The 14,205-nt window shown below is 45.2% G+C and overlaps 1 protein-coding gene across 1 annotated transcript in view; it reads left to right on the top strand.

The window, feature by feature from the left end:
- DAPP1 (dual adaptor of phosphotyrosine and 3-phosphoinositides 1) overlaps positions 1-14,205 on the top strand; it is a 78,226-nt gene that overhangs the window by 18,522 nt on the left and 45,499 nt on the right. Inside the window, exon 2 of the mRNA XM_075543541.1 lies at positions 10,353-10,475. Coding sequence (XP_075399656.1) covers positions 10,353-10,475 — 123 coding nt within the window. The remainder of the gene's footprint in view (positions 1-10,352; positions 10,476-14,205) is intronic.

Below are 14,205 nucleotides of genomic sequence, written 5' to 3'. Positions count from 1 at the left end.
AAGTTTTTGAGGCTATAAATCTTTATACGAACATAAAGACAGCCTCATCTTTCTCCTGAGGAGCACCTGGTGAGTTTGAACCACAGACTGTGTGTTGAGCAGGCCCACACCTAACTCACACCACTTGCAACTCACTGCCATCAAGTCGCTTCTGACCCATAGCTCGTATAGGGGCAGGGTAGCACTGCCCCTGTGGGTTTCTGAGACTAACTCTTTATGGGACTAGAAAGCTCATCTTTCTCCACAGGGGCGACTAGTGGTTTTGAACTTCTGTCCTTGAAGCTGGTGGCACAATGCATAACCTGGACACCACCAGGGCTCCTAGAGAAAGATATAACTCGCCCTCTCCATAAGGCATTCGCACGGACACTGCAGGAGCTATGCTGTCCAAGCCCACTGCTCACTAGTACGCTTACTCACTTGGCATTTCCCACTAGTAAAGGGGTCTCGTTATTGTATTTGATTCTGAAAACATCAACCTTCAAAGGGCAGCTGGTGAGTGGTGACTAAACAGCCAAGGAAGATGCCTTTTTAAAATATTAAATCATTTTATTGGGGGCTTGTACAACTCTTATCACAATCCACACATACATCCATTGTATCAAGCACTTTTGTACATTTGTTTCCCTCGTTATTCTCAAAACATTTGGCTTCTGCTTGAACTCCTTTTACCTGCTCATTTCCCCTCCTCCTCCACTCCCCCTCTCCCATGAGCCCTTGATAATTCATAAATTATTATTGTTTTGTCATATCTTACACCATCCGACATCTCCCTTCACCCATTTTTCTGCTGTCCATTCCCCCAGAAGGAGGTTATATGTAAATCCTTGTAATCTGTTCCCCCCTTTCTCCCTCACCTTCCCTCCACTCTCCTGGTATCGCCACTCTCACCACTGGTCCTGAAGGGTTCATCTGTCCTGGATTCCCTGTGTTTCCAGTTCCTATCTGTAGCAGTGTACATCCTCTGGTCTAGCCAGATTTATAAGGTAGAATTAGAATCATGATAGTGGTTGGGGGAAGAAGCATTTAAAACCAGAGGAAATTTGTATGTTTCCTCATTGCTACACTGTACCCTGATTGGCCTGTCTCCTCCCTGCGATCCTTCTGTAAGGGGTGTCTAGTTGCCTACAGATGGGCTTTGGGTCCCTACTCCTCACTCCCCCTCATTCACAACGATGTGATTTTTTGTTCTTTGATCCCTGATCCCTTCAATACCTCGTGATCACACAGGCTGGTGTGCTTCTTCCACGTGGGCTTTGTTGTTTCTCAGCTAGATGGCCGCTTGTTTATCTTCAAGCTTTTAAGACCCCAGACGCTATATCTTTTGATAGCTGGGCACCATCAGCTTTCTTCGCCACATTTGCTTATGCACCCACTTTGTCTTCAGCCGAGGAAGATGACTTGATTGTGAGTTTTGATCAGCAGTGAATTCAGAATGAATCAGCTGTATGATGTAACTGTGAAGAGTCTCAGGCAGCCTTAATGTGTGTCCCCTGCAGCCAGCAAGTCAGAGGGAGGTAGGTACTGGGTGGCTTTGTGGGACACAGATCTTATCTTAAAGATCAAATTTTGAACCTGGGATACCGTCTGGGAAGATAAAGGCTCTAGATGGTAAGGTTTTTGGCTGGCAAAGAGACTGAAAACTTGTTATGAAAGTAGACGATGGTGATAGAAGAGAGAGCGCAGGCTAAATGCTTTCAACCAGCTACTTAGGCATCATTTATATAACTGCAGAAGGTAACTCTGGGACCCTCTGTTGAAAGCTCTTCAGCAGAAAATGGCATTTCAATGTAGGCAAGTGTTTTCTGCCTGTCAATCATGGAAGTATGGAAATGACTTGCCTGTACAAGTAACGAGCTCCTCACTACTAGCAAAACGTAGGCAAAAGTGGACCTAAATCCTTGAGAGGATTTAGATGCTATCTCAAGCACTGGAAAAAATTGAAAAAGAATATACCCAAGCTAATGGCTGTCATTTCCTCTAGAAGGGATACAGTACACAGATTAGGCTTTTAAGTTCCGTGTCCCTGGGTGGTACAAACAATTACCACACTCAGCTACTAGCCTAACATGTGCAGATTGGGGTCCAGTGCAATCCTTTGGAAGCACCAGCTGACGATCTACTTTTAAAAGACCAGCCACTGAGAACCCCGCGGTGCACATAAGTCCCCTGGGGTAGGAGTTGACCCTGCAGCAACTGCCACCTCCTTTGTTATCATTAATTTATTTGTATCACTTGTCTCATGTGCATGTGAAGCTGCAACATGAACAAGGAAGTCTGACGAAGAACTCATGTCTTTGAATTATGGAGGTGAAGAAGATCAGACAGATGAGCGTCAGTCAATAAATACTGCTGCTTGGGTTCCAGTTCAAAGATGTGTTTAAACATGTCTCTTTGGATAGCCGCAGACAGCTATCTCAGTGACCCTTGTCTCATTAGAATCCCGTAAGAGCAACAACAATAGATTAGTCTTTTGTGCCTTTGGGGGTGAGGGGAGACAATGCTGAGGTCAGGGCTAATCATAAAGTGTTACCTAAATGCAAGCGGACATCTTTCCAATTCATTCAAGCTTTGCAACAAGTTGATGGAGCTGGTGACCCACATAAGAGAGTGTTTCGATGTCGGTGTTTTTAGCAAGGTTGGGTAGACCTCAAAGGCGAGTCAAGGCCGGGAAGACCGTTGACATCTATGACGTGTCCTGTGGTCGAAGTCCAGACACTGGTGGAAGGAGGCCAGGGCATCACCATTGATGCAACAGCTGCTGAAGTTGGGATCTCACATGGCTTGGCGTGAATGTCTTGGCCTCAGCCAGTGCTGACATTTTCAATAGTCTTTTTATTATTATTAATTGGGATTAATACAGATATCAAATCATTCCATAGTTCAAGCACATCCAGCAGAATTGTACATTGGCTACCAAAATCCATTTCCAAACATTCTTTATCTATACGGGCCCCTGGACATCATCACCCCTTCACCCTGCCACCACCATTGTGTCCCCTCCCCCCAAAAAAACCCTTATTCCACTTTCTGATTCTATAGGTTCATCAGTCCTGGTTTTCATACACCGAAAACCAAAAAAACACCTAGAGCAAAGCAAGATCAAAGCTAGTGAAGACAATTTTTATGAACTGGCTCCTAGCCAGAAACCAACCTGTTCCAGAGTCAGGTCTAACCGAGGCAGTGTTTCTGAGGGGTCTGCCGGGCCAGTGCAAGCCAAGGCAGAAAAGGTGTCAACGCAGAAGGTTATGGCGATGTTTTTATTGAATGGAAGTTTCTGTGGTTTTGTAGCAAGCCTTTTTCACTTACCCTCATACACAGTAAAACCTGCAGAAGCCAGAATCTGTGAAAAAGGTAAAGGTTTACCCCCAGGTAAAGTAAAAGGCAATAGTGTTTTCATCTCTCAGACCCTCCCCGTAAGGAATTCTGAACCCTTCCATTTACACCACATCAATATAGCAGTTTGGGCCTCCTCAAGGGATTCTAATCATAACCTGTTTCCACATTTTTTGAGTCTGAGCAACAAAAAGAAGTTTGAGAGGGGCGAGATCTACGGCTGGAGCTGAGTGAAGGGTGTCAATGAAATTCCCATAGGGCCACCCTTTACTACCCTCAAAAAATGAGCAGATACATTGTGGTGCTAGAAACAAATCCTTCAAACTTTCTTGGTCTTTTTCTTACCAACTATCATCTTCCCTGGTTCAAAACCTTCTTCCTAATACACTCCCATGATTGCCCTGTGTTCTTTAAGAAAAATCTATCAAAATGACTCATTTGAAATCCCCCCCAAATGGACACCATAACCTGAGCCGAACTCTGCCTTGAACGGACCTAGCAGGTCCCCTTGGCATTCACTGGTCTTGATTGGACCCTTTAAAAAAATTTTTTTTGGTGGGTTGGGTGGGGTGTGAGAGACACCCTCACCAGGCTAAGTATCTGAATGAATTTGTTTCCAGGTATCCACTGACTACAGAGGCACCTTTGAACACATTTTTGATTGTAATAAACATGTACATGTAAGGACTAGATCCCTAGTATCGATAGTAGGGAGTGCCCGAAGAGTGAACTCGTCTATTTGAAAAAAGCAGAACGAGGATGTTCTTCAGAAGTAAAGATGGTGGGATTTTTTTTTCTTATGCACTTTGGGCATGTCAACCAGGAGGGGCCAATCCCTGGAAAAGTGCACCCCATTTGATAAAGTAGATACTTACTCACTGCTGTTGAGTCAACGCCGACTCATCGTGACCCTGCAGGGCAGGGTAGAACCGCCCTGTGAGTTTCCAAGACTGTGCTTCTTGATGGGAGTGGGAAGCCCTGTCTTTTTCCTGATAAAGTATGTAGCTAGAGGAAAAGAGACAAAGACCTTCACTGAAAGCGATTGGCCTGGTGGTTGCACCAATGGACTCAAACATCGCAGGGCTTGAGGGTAGGGAGGGGCTGGGTAACATGTGGTTCTCTTGCACCTAGGGTTGCTGTGGGTTGTACCTGACTCCAGGATTCCAAACAATGATTACAATTCGAACAATATCAGTTGCTTCAACAATGTATCCACTTTCAAACAGTACAAAGCATATGACTTCTGAGCCATCAGAAGTTGACTGCCTAGCCAGTGAAGCTGTACCTCCAAGTTCTTTGAAGCCGACCCTAGCCATGCGGCGACTCAATGCCGTCAAGTCACGGAGTATTGACGATGAGTTTCTGTACAGGAAAAATCTAGGTGCCCAAACTCTTATAATTTGACAACATGCAAGAGCCTTCATGGAACTTCCAGAGTTGCCGACAGTTTTAAAAGCCTCTTTACCACCATCATGTTGTGAAGCTGAAAACAGCTTTTCTATACTCTCAAAAGCCTTCTAAAAGCTTCCAAAACAAAAGACTGAATCCTTGCTCTATTTTCCTTAGAGAAAACAAAATGATGTGATGAGACAATCAAAGAATACTTGGCCAAAATTTCATGGAAAAATATTATAAGGTTGAACAATTCGTGGAAATAAGTTGTTTCGGTTTTATAATGTTTGCCATATAGTTTATATTTTTGTGAATTTCCTTATAAATTACTGTTCCTTCTTGTCATCTTTTTTCAGAAGCTCAAACTCACGGCCATGGAGTTGGTTCCACTCATAGCAGGTCTCTAGGGCAGAGGAGAACTGCCCCTCGGGGTGGCTGAGACGGTAGCTCTTCATGGGAGTAGAAAGTCGCACCTTCTCCCTCGGAGCAGCTCTTAATTCCGAGCTGCCGACCTTGTGATTAGCTGCTCAGTGCATGGCGAGCCCTGCTGACATTGATTACATGCTGGGCTGCAATCCGCATGGCCAGTAGTTCCAATCCACCAGCAGCTGGCTCGGCAGGACAAAGGCCGGGCTTTCTACTCCTGTAAACCCTTACAGTCTCTGAACTCCACAGGGGGTCACTGAGTGGGCAGTGGCTCCATGGCACAGAGAATAGTTTTTGGAGAACTCAATGCATGACCCACAATGCCCCCAAGGGGTCCGTTTGGGCCTAGTAACCTCCTGAACAGCACATGACAACATTGTCTTTTTGGGGCAATTATATTTTGGGTCAGGGGATATTATTAAAAAGTAAATCGTATCGTACTGTACCCCAAACTAGTTTTCTGACTTCACAATATATTTTAAGATCAGATGGCACTATCAGAGAAGTGCTGGGCCGCTAACCTCCAAGGTCCCTGGTCCCATGAAGATTCCAGCGCCTCACAAACCCTGCATAACATTGCTTTGCATTGGAACAGAGAAGTGGCGGTGGGTTCTGTTTGTTTTAAATCTACTTTGATCAAGACTCCTTGGTGGCATTGTTGAGTAAGCAAGCATTGGACCGCCAGCCACGGGGTCTGCAGTTCACACCCAGGAGTCAATCTGAGGGGCAAATCTACTCCCCTGAAGACACATAGCTGCATAAGGTCGCTAGGAATCAGCGCCGACACGGCAGCATGTCCACAAGTACAACAAAGCGATTGCTTCCGCTGCACTAAGCAAGCCAAAGCAAACTCACTGTCACTGAGTTCATTCCCACTCACAGGGACCCCTGACAGCATCTCGGAGGCTGTAAATCTTTCCAGGGGTCGTCCGTGCCATTCTTTCTCCAGGGGAGCAGCTGACGGGCTCGAACCACCCCTTGCTGGCTAGCAGTCCAGTGCTTCCTGGCAGTGCCACCAAGGATCCCTTGAGCTACCCTAGAGAGGCCCAATTCCCTCCAGTTTACACCCGATCGACAATGAATGGGAATACCCACCGCCCTCTCTAATACTTTATACTACAGAACATTTCCATTTCAGATAAGCTGGTACATTTTAAAAATTGCAGTGTTGTATTAGTTTGCCCTTCTGGGATGGTAATAAGATCATTTATTTCCCTTCTGTAACTTTCACTTTGCTTTTAGAAAAGTGTATGTAAACATTTACAACTTGTTTTATGATCCAAAAACCAGAATGAATACTTTTAAAAAGCAACTCTGTCCCCTTTAAAGCCAACTCGGGTGCTGGCTCATTCAAAGAACCTGGTTGGACTCGCTCTTGGAGCCTTCCTGCAGTGTCACCACTCCTGTTCGTGGATATGGTCCTCGACCCACTTTCTGATCCAGCCAGAGGAGTGCTTTGTGAAGCCCGGCCGCAGGCTCTGTCAGATTCGTTCCCTTGGACCTGCCTCGCCCACGTGCTTTGTCGACTCTTTGCACATATGGGTATTTGAAACACAGTAGGTGAAGATTTATAAAAGCGATTGAGTGGAGGTGGGGAACCATGATTATGGAAAAACTACCAACTTAATTCCTTTTTTAACCTTCAGCTCTTCGAAGAGCATGATCTTGAATCATTCTTACCAAAGGTGAACAGGTTCCTACAAAGAGCCTACAATGTATTGGATCTATATTCACTCCTCTGTGCTCATTAAAAGGACACTAGGAGCACCTTGAAAGATATAATCGGTGTCATTAAACACTCATTGCTGAATGAGTGTTGTTTTGTTGTGTATATTTTCACCACAATCATACACACACACACACACACACAGACAACGGGAACATCATACACAACTTAATTAAAAGAGGGATTTTAGGTCTTTGTGGAAAAGCTATTGGAGATGTGAAGATCCTCCTTCTGTTTCATTTTCATCATATGTATGTGACATATCTCTATACACGGCTTAACTGGGCCCAGACCTGCTAAACATCTCAAGAAAGGGTAATCTTGTTTCAAGCAAGTTTTAACACTGGTGGAACACTTTCTAAATTTGAGCATATTGCAGTCTTCTGGCCTTATACACAATTATTTCCTATGTATTTGTGGTATGTAATTAGAATATAAAGGATTTTTGTTTTAAAATTGCAAGTACAAAGAAAGTTCTGTCGACCTATTAAAAACAAAACACAAAACCCAGAAGAATGCTGTAAGTGGTTTGCACGTAGACCACACGCTCACAGAAAACCCTCAAAGAATTCCGTTGCGTAACTGTTTTGTTGTAGAATGTTGTTGAAGCAAATATTACTTCAATATCTACTGACTCAAGCTGAATCTTATGCTAAAATGTTTACCCTCAGATTAAGTATTGGCAAGAAGTATCTTAGGGACTTTGGGAGACCTCTTTTAGAAAGACTGGAAATGATTTAACCTTAACTGAACCCGACATATTAGAAGACTACACTTTAACTTCTCCATCTGTCTCTTGGAAGCCTTGTGTCATGCACACACTTTCACTTGTCTGGGAGTCTGCAGAGAGAATGGGGCTCCTCTTGGATAAATCACCCAGTGGGTGTTCTTTGACAAGTGTTTTCCACGCCATTCTTTCAGCTAGCAAATATATAGCTGGTACAGGCTGGCAGCACCGTTGCCCAAAAGAGGAAATTTACTAAAGAAACATGCATCAGGAAATATAGATTTAGAAAACAGATAGCTTAGAGACTTCTGTAGAAACTTCCTTCCACCGATGATGCCTTAATGATCTCGGGCTGCTGGAACAGAAATGCCACGGTGGATGGCTCTCACCAACACTCAGCTATCCTCTCACGGTTTGGGAGCCCAGAAGTTTGAACCCAGCCCGCCAGGTCTTGGGCAAGGTGCTCTCTCTGGCAGCTCTCGGGAAGGTCCTTGTTTCCTTCGGCATCCACGGGTCCTGGGTTCCTTGGAAATCTCCATGTGTCTTGGGATAACTGGTTACAATTCAGGACTAGAAAGGACTCAGGACACCATTCTCCAGGCAGGGCAGCTTCTCCGTTACGCCCGTGAGCAGGCCCGTCTTTGTGACTCTCTGCCCTCAGCCCCTGTGCCTTCTGTCCTGCTCAGACAAGGGATACAAAGATCATCAGCTGCACCAGTAAGTGCCTTAATATGCTCCACTCCACTAACAAGGTTCCTGCCTGAAGACAGTCAGCTTGGTCACTCTGTGAGTTGGCACCGCCCCTGTGGTGTTTCTTCCTGGCCTCCTGATTCTGCTGGCATTTTGAATCCACCCAGAAACACTCCTGTGGTAGTTATATAATTTGTTGTCCACTGAGATTTAAGAGTGAAGGGGTACAGGTTAGCCAATCAATCAGGTTGCAGCTTGATGACTTTACTTGGAACTGCTAGTGAAGTAAATAGCTCACTGGAGGCGGGACACTCATACACACCCTGCGAGACATTCCTGTTAAGAAGACACATGGAGCTATGTTAGAGCCCTGGAATGGAAGGAGCCATGTGGAGACCCTTGCCAGTGCTGGGATGCCTCTACCACCACTGGATCCACATGTCTTTCCACCCACTGGCCTGTGTTCTTCCTGCATTCAGCATCATTACACGTGTTGCATGAGTCTGAAGAGGAATTTATAGATTGGCATTGGAGATAGGGACTAATATGGGATTTATGGACTTGCTCTAGACTGGGCTGGGGTGTTTTCTCAATATTCAATTGCTCTGTTATATATACATTGCTCTTTCTTACACACATATGAGTGTCTCCGGATTTGTTTCTCTAGTCATCCCAGACCAAAATAACCCCGGAAGAAAGACCTGGAATTTACAGTCTAAGCCTATAGAACTACAGTCGCTAAAATCCTGTGAAATCAAGGACCTGATGCAGAGGGCTTAAATGGAGAGCAAATGCTTTGAGAGTGATTAGGGTAAAGAATGTATGGATGCGCTTTATACAATTGATGTATGTATATGTGTGGATTGAGATAAGGGTTGTATGAGCCCCCAAAAAATGTAAAAAAAGAAAAGAAAAATCCTGTGAAATCCTGTTCTACTCTGAAACATATGGGGTCACCATGAGTCGTAATCAATTTGATGACAATGGGTTTGCTTTCATTCAAAAAGAATGCAGAGCAGTGTACCAACAATGCTCATTTCTCCCTGGAATTCGGGGGGAGGACATCCTGGCAGGCCTCTAAACCAATTGCTGTTGAGTCCAGTGTGAAACCGTGCGTGTTAGAGTAGTACGGTATTCCACAGCGCTTTCAGATGTGGTTGTTCAGGAGGAGGCCAGCAGGCCTGTCTTCTGAGGCACCTCTGAGTGAATTTGAACCTTCAAACTTTCAGTTAACAGCTGAACATATTAACGATGTGTACGACCCAGGGATTCCCCGATCATCACTAGATGATTGGCTGCCTTCTAGGAGAATAGGTAACATCAGTATCCTCTGGGGAAAGGAACCCAGGAATCTGAGAAGTCAGCAAAAGGCTTTCTTTTCAAGATGTGCCCTGTTGTGGTGGTGCAGTTGGTTAAGCATTGGGCTGCTAACCACAAGGTTGGCATTTCCACCTGCGGTTCTGCAGGAGGAGTGTGTGGCCAGCTAGTCCATAAGGATACACAGTTTCAGAAACCCCAAGGAGCAGTTCCACGTGGCTTTATTTTTAATCATGAATATATGTTACCTTTTCTATATAAAACAATTTTTTAAATTAAAAACTCGTGGATCGATTAGCGTTTCCTTGGGAATTCCCCTGTCTCTTCAGCCATTTGTCTGTTTGAAACAATATACTTGATGAGGCTTGCATCTCCTTACAAAAATGTGGACTCTGTGTGCTTCCTGTTTCTTCTGACAGTGAGTTCCATGAAAGGGCACCCCAAAAGACAGTGGGAGGGAGAGACGCAAAGACGGAAAAGAGACCAACATCTATGCTGATTGCTAACTTGGTGTTGGACTTTCAGATTTTTTTCCATGTTCACAGTAACACTCTATAGCCAGCTTTCTCTGATCTCACCGTTCACCGCTCCCAGCGATCTCCTTGCCCTGCCATTTTGTGTGAGAGCGTGGTCTGGGCTGCCGAGAGGAGATAGTGCTGTGACCTCTTCACGGAGATGGCAGGTGCAGGAGCAGAGACGTTCCTTCCCCAAGTGATCACACCGCTCTTTGCTTCCTAGGTGGTATCACAGCAACCTCAGCCGCCACGCCGCCGAAGCGCTTCTTCTCTCAAACGGGTGTGATGGAAGCTACCTGCTGAGGGACAGTAATGAAAAAGCTGGGATGTATTCCCTCTCCGTCAGGTAAGGGCACTTTGAACCGCATGAAATAACTCAGCACAGCACCTTCTGTCATTACCGGGCATTTACTTTAGCATCAGACTGAAATTGCAAGACTTCAAATCTCTCCTGACATTTATACATGAGGAGTCCTGGTGGCATAGTGGGTTGTGAATTGCCCTGCTCACCGGAAGGTCAGCAGTTTGAAACCACTAGTCGCTCTGCAGGAGGAAGATGAGGCTTTCTACACTCAAAGATTTACAGCCTTGGAAACCCACAGGGCAGATCTACTCTGTCCTATTGGGCCGCCATGAGTCAAAAGGGACTTGGTTTTTTGAGGCCAAACTCTAAATAATAAGAAAATCAAAGCAAATATTCTTGCCCTATTCCATCTGAAGAGAGAGAGAGAGAGAGAGAGAGAGAGAGAGAGAGAGAGAGAGAGAGAGAGAGAGAGAGAGAGAGAGAGAACACACACTGGAGGAGACTATGAATTGCTCTTAATCCCAATCTCTGGCCTTATCGATGAAGCGATGAAGACACGGAAATGCAGGTGGTGGGGTACCCTGGAGTTGAAATAGCACCAGAGTGTACTCCCTTGACACCCAACCCTGGCCTTCGGCACGCTCCCTGCTCCCTGGGCAACATCAGAGTGATTTGTACTGGTTAACTCTCATAGTCACAAAGTCCAACCGCAATAACGTGACTCATATATGTTTTTTGATTCTATCAATGGACTTTTTTCACGAGGCCGTGTTTCACTCTAATGGTAAGAAAAATAATCGAGTTTTTGCCATAGTGTTCATCATTGTTAGTCGCTGGGAGTTGGGGCGCTGACTCCGAGCGACTCCATACCCGGTGCCATGGTACGCTGCTCAATCCTGTGCCATCCACATGGCTGATTGTAGCAAAGAACTTTGGGATCCATAGGGTTGGCATGAACTACATGTTGGAGGTAAATGCCAGGTCATTCTCCCTAGACCATCATAGGCTGAAGCGCCACGGACACCTGCTCAGCAGCATCGCCACAGGCAACAGGCACTGATTGTGGGTGCTGCTATGCATGAGAGCAGTAACTGCCCTGTCCTGTAAGGATCTTCCCTCCCGTCTCACTTCCTTCTGGCTGGCTGGCTGGTTCAGAGAAGTTGGCTATGCTAGCCATGTGGGAGCCAGGGGTAGGTGGCTAGGTCTAGGCTAGCATCTCTCAGGCTCACACTGAAATGTCCCAGTTTCCCTGGCTTCAGGGCAGGCTGGCCTACACTAGACAGAGGATGAGAGGACTCCAGGAAATTACCTGCAATGTGACTCTGTGAGCTGCTAACCACAAGATTAGCAGTTCCAAACCACCAGCCGCTCTATGGGAGAAAGATGAGGCTGTCTGATTCTGTAAAGATTTACAGTCACAGAAACAGTATAGAGAGAGGGTCCCTGTAGGTTTTTGCCCATCATTAAATGAAAACCACAAGGCTTTCTACTCCCATAGGGAGTTACAAACTCTGAAACACATGGAGGCAATTCTACCCTCTCTACAGAGTCGCCGTGAGGGAATGGCAATGAGTTTTTGAGTTTATCAAATGCCAAACTGCTATTGTTGTTAACACTCCAATGGGAGGACCATGTAATCTACAGAGACAGTCATAGGTGCCCTGCTGCAATCCCTCCTGAGGAGTTGACACAAGAAAGTGCTTATTCCTGACCACACTGCTGAGGAAATTGCCCAACAACGAGACCATTCTGTTTGGATGGAAGCAGAGAGCTAGCCTTTCTCTGATCAACAGCAAATGGTAAAAATCCATTATGTGGTTAGGTTACAGATACTTTCTTGCATGAATCTTCCAAATTTCTCAAACAAATTTGTGGGATTGTTAAATCAAAGAATTTTAGTTAATTTTTTTACCTACTTATGTCAAGCTCCTAAAGAATCTAGGTGGTACATTACATAGACACAAAAATGTTAAATATACATCACTGATGATCATTTCAAGTATTTGGGAATGAGATTCAGTATCTTAACACTCAGGGATTATGGAGCATTGTCGTGATATGATTCTGGGCACAAAACAAAGCCGGAGGGGCTAGTATATCTATCTGTGTTTTTAGATGAGTCTGCCCAGAATCGCCAGTGATTTCCTTGCTTGTTTTTGCATGCCCCTCAAAGCTGTCTCAAACCCTCACAGTATTATACAGAACCAAGAAAAGGACTGGTCATCAATTTAATCCTCTTTGTTGTTGCTGTCATCGAGTCGATGCCAACTCGGGGTGATTCCATGTGTGCCGAGGAATTACTTTACCGAGTTCTCCAGGCTGTGTGCCACTTTGCTGAGCTGAGGATGAAGCTTTGCCATTGGTATTTCAAATGCCAGCAGGTCACCCATGGCGAACAGCTTTCCAGACTAAGTACAGACAAGGAAGAAAGAATAGACTGTCCGCTTCTGAGGGATTGGCGTCTGGAAACCCTATGAAGAGCAACAGAACTTTTTCAATATATGACACATTGTCTGGAGAGATGACTCCTTGGAAATGAGCCGCATGCTTGGTGAAGGAGAAGGAAGTCCCCCAGGAAGATGGATTGACACGGGGGCTGCAACAATGAACTCAGATATAACGAGAGGGAGGATGGTGCCAGATAGGAATCCTTCGTTCTGTTGTACACAGGGTCGCTCTGCTTCAGAACTAACTTGACGGCACCCAACAACAAGACCAGCAGAAGTAGTCGGAAGCACAGGGCGGTTCAGGAGAATGATTGCATTCATTCATTCATCTTTTATTCCCATAACAGCAAACACTTAAGAGGATCCACTCTCTGTCAGCCACTCTGATAAGTATTGTAGAAGATTCAAAACGTTGTCCTCAGAGAGATTCGTCTCTTGGGGGGCATGAGGACCAAATACAAGTAACACCGGGTATGTGCAGTAAGTGACACTGCGTAGAGAGGCCTGGATAAGTGCTGGGATTTTGAGAAGAGAAAACGGAACCAGAAGTATCTCACATAATGTGTGACAGGAATGGTGTTTGACCTGAAACTTCATGGGTAGCTGGGATTTAAAATAGTGGGGGGCGGGGGGAGATATTCCAGGTTAAGAGAACAATAACTCAACAGTACACAGCTTGAACAGAATGGTGAGAGGATACATCCCTGATACACATTTGCCTGCTTTTAAGCCACACAGTACTCCCTTGCTCTGTTCACACAACTGCTTTTGCTCAATTGCACATGAGCACAGTGAAGTGTTCTGGCATTCCCATTCTTCTCTTTGTTATTAATGAATAATCAGAGAATTTGATGATTAGCAACCTGTGACATGCAAATGACACAACCTTGCTTGCGGAATGTGAGGAGGGTGTGAAGCCCTTGGTGATGAATATCAAGCATCGAAGCCATCAGTATGGATTACAACTCAATGTAAAGAAACCCCAAATCCTCATAGCTGAACCAATAGGTAACATTGTGGGAAGTGGAAAAAAGAGTAAAGTTCTCAAGGATTTCGTCTTTCTTGGATCCACAAGCAATGCCCGTGTTAGCAGCAGTCAAGAGATCAAACAATGCACTGCACTGGGTACATCTGCTGCCCAAGACCTCTCTAAAGTGTTGAAAACAAGGCTGTCCCTGTGAAGACTAGGGTGTGCCTGACCCAAGTCATGGTATTTTCAGTCTCCTCACATACTTGTGAAAGTTGGTCATAGAATAAGAAAGACTGAAGAAGAATCGACGCGCTTGAATTGTGGTGCTGAAGAAGAATGTTGAAGGTACCATGGT

Source organism: Tenrec ecaudatus, chromosome 3, assembly GCF_050624435.1.
Source record: "Tenrec ecaudatus isolate mTenEca1 chromosome 3, mTenEca1.hap1, whole genome shotgun sequence".
NCBI lineage: Eukaryota > Metazoa > Chordata > Mammalia > Afrosoricida > Tenrecidae > Tenrec > Tenrec ecaudatus.
Note: the sequence above shows the minus strand (reverse complement) of the source record. Positions and strands in the feature narration are given on the sequence as shown.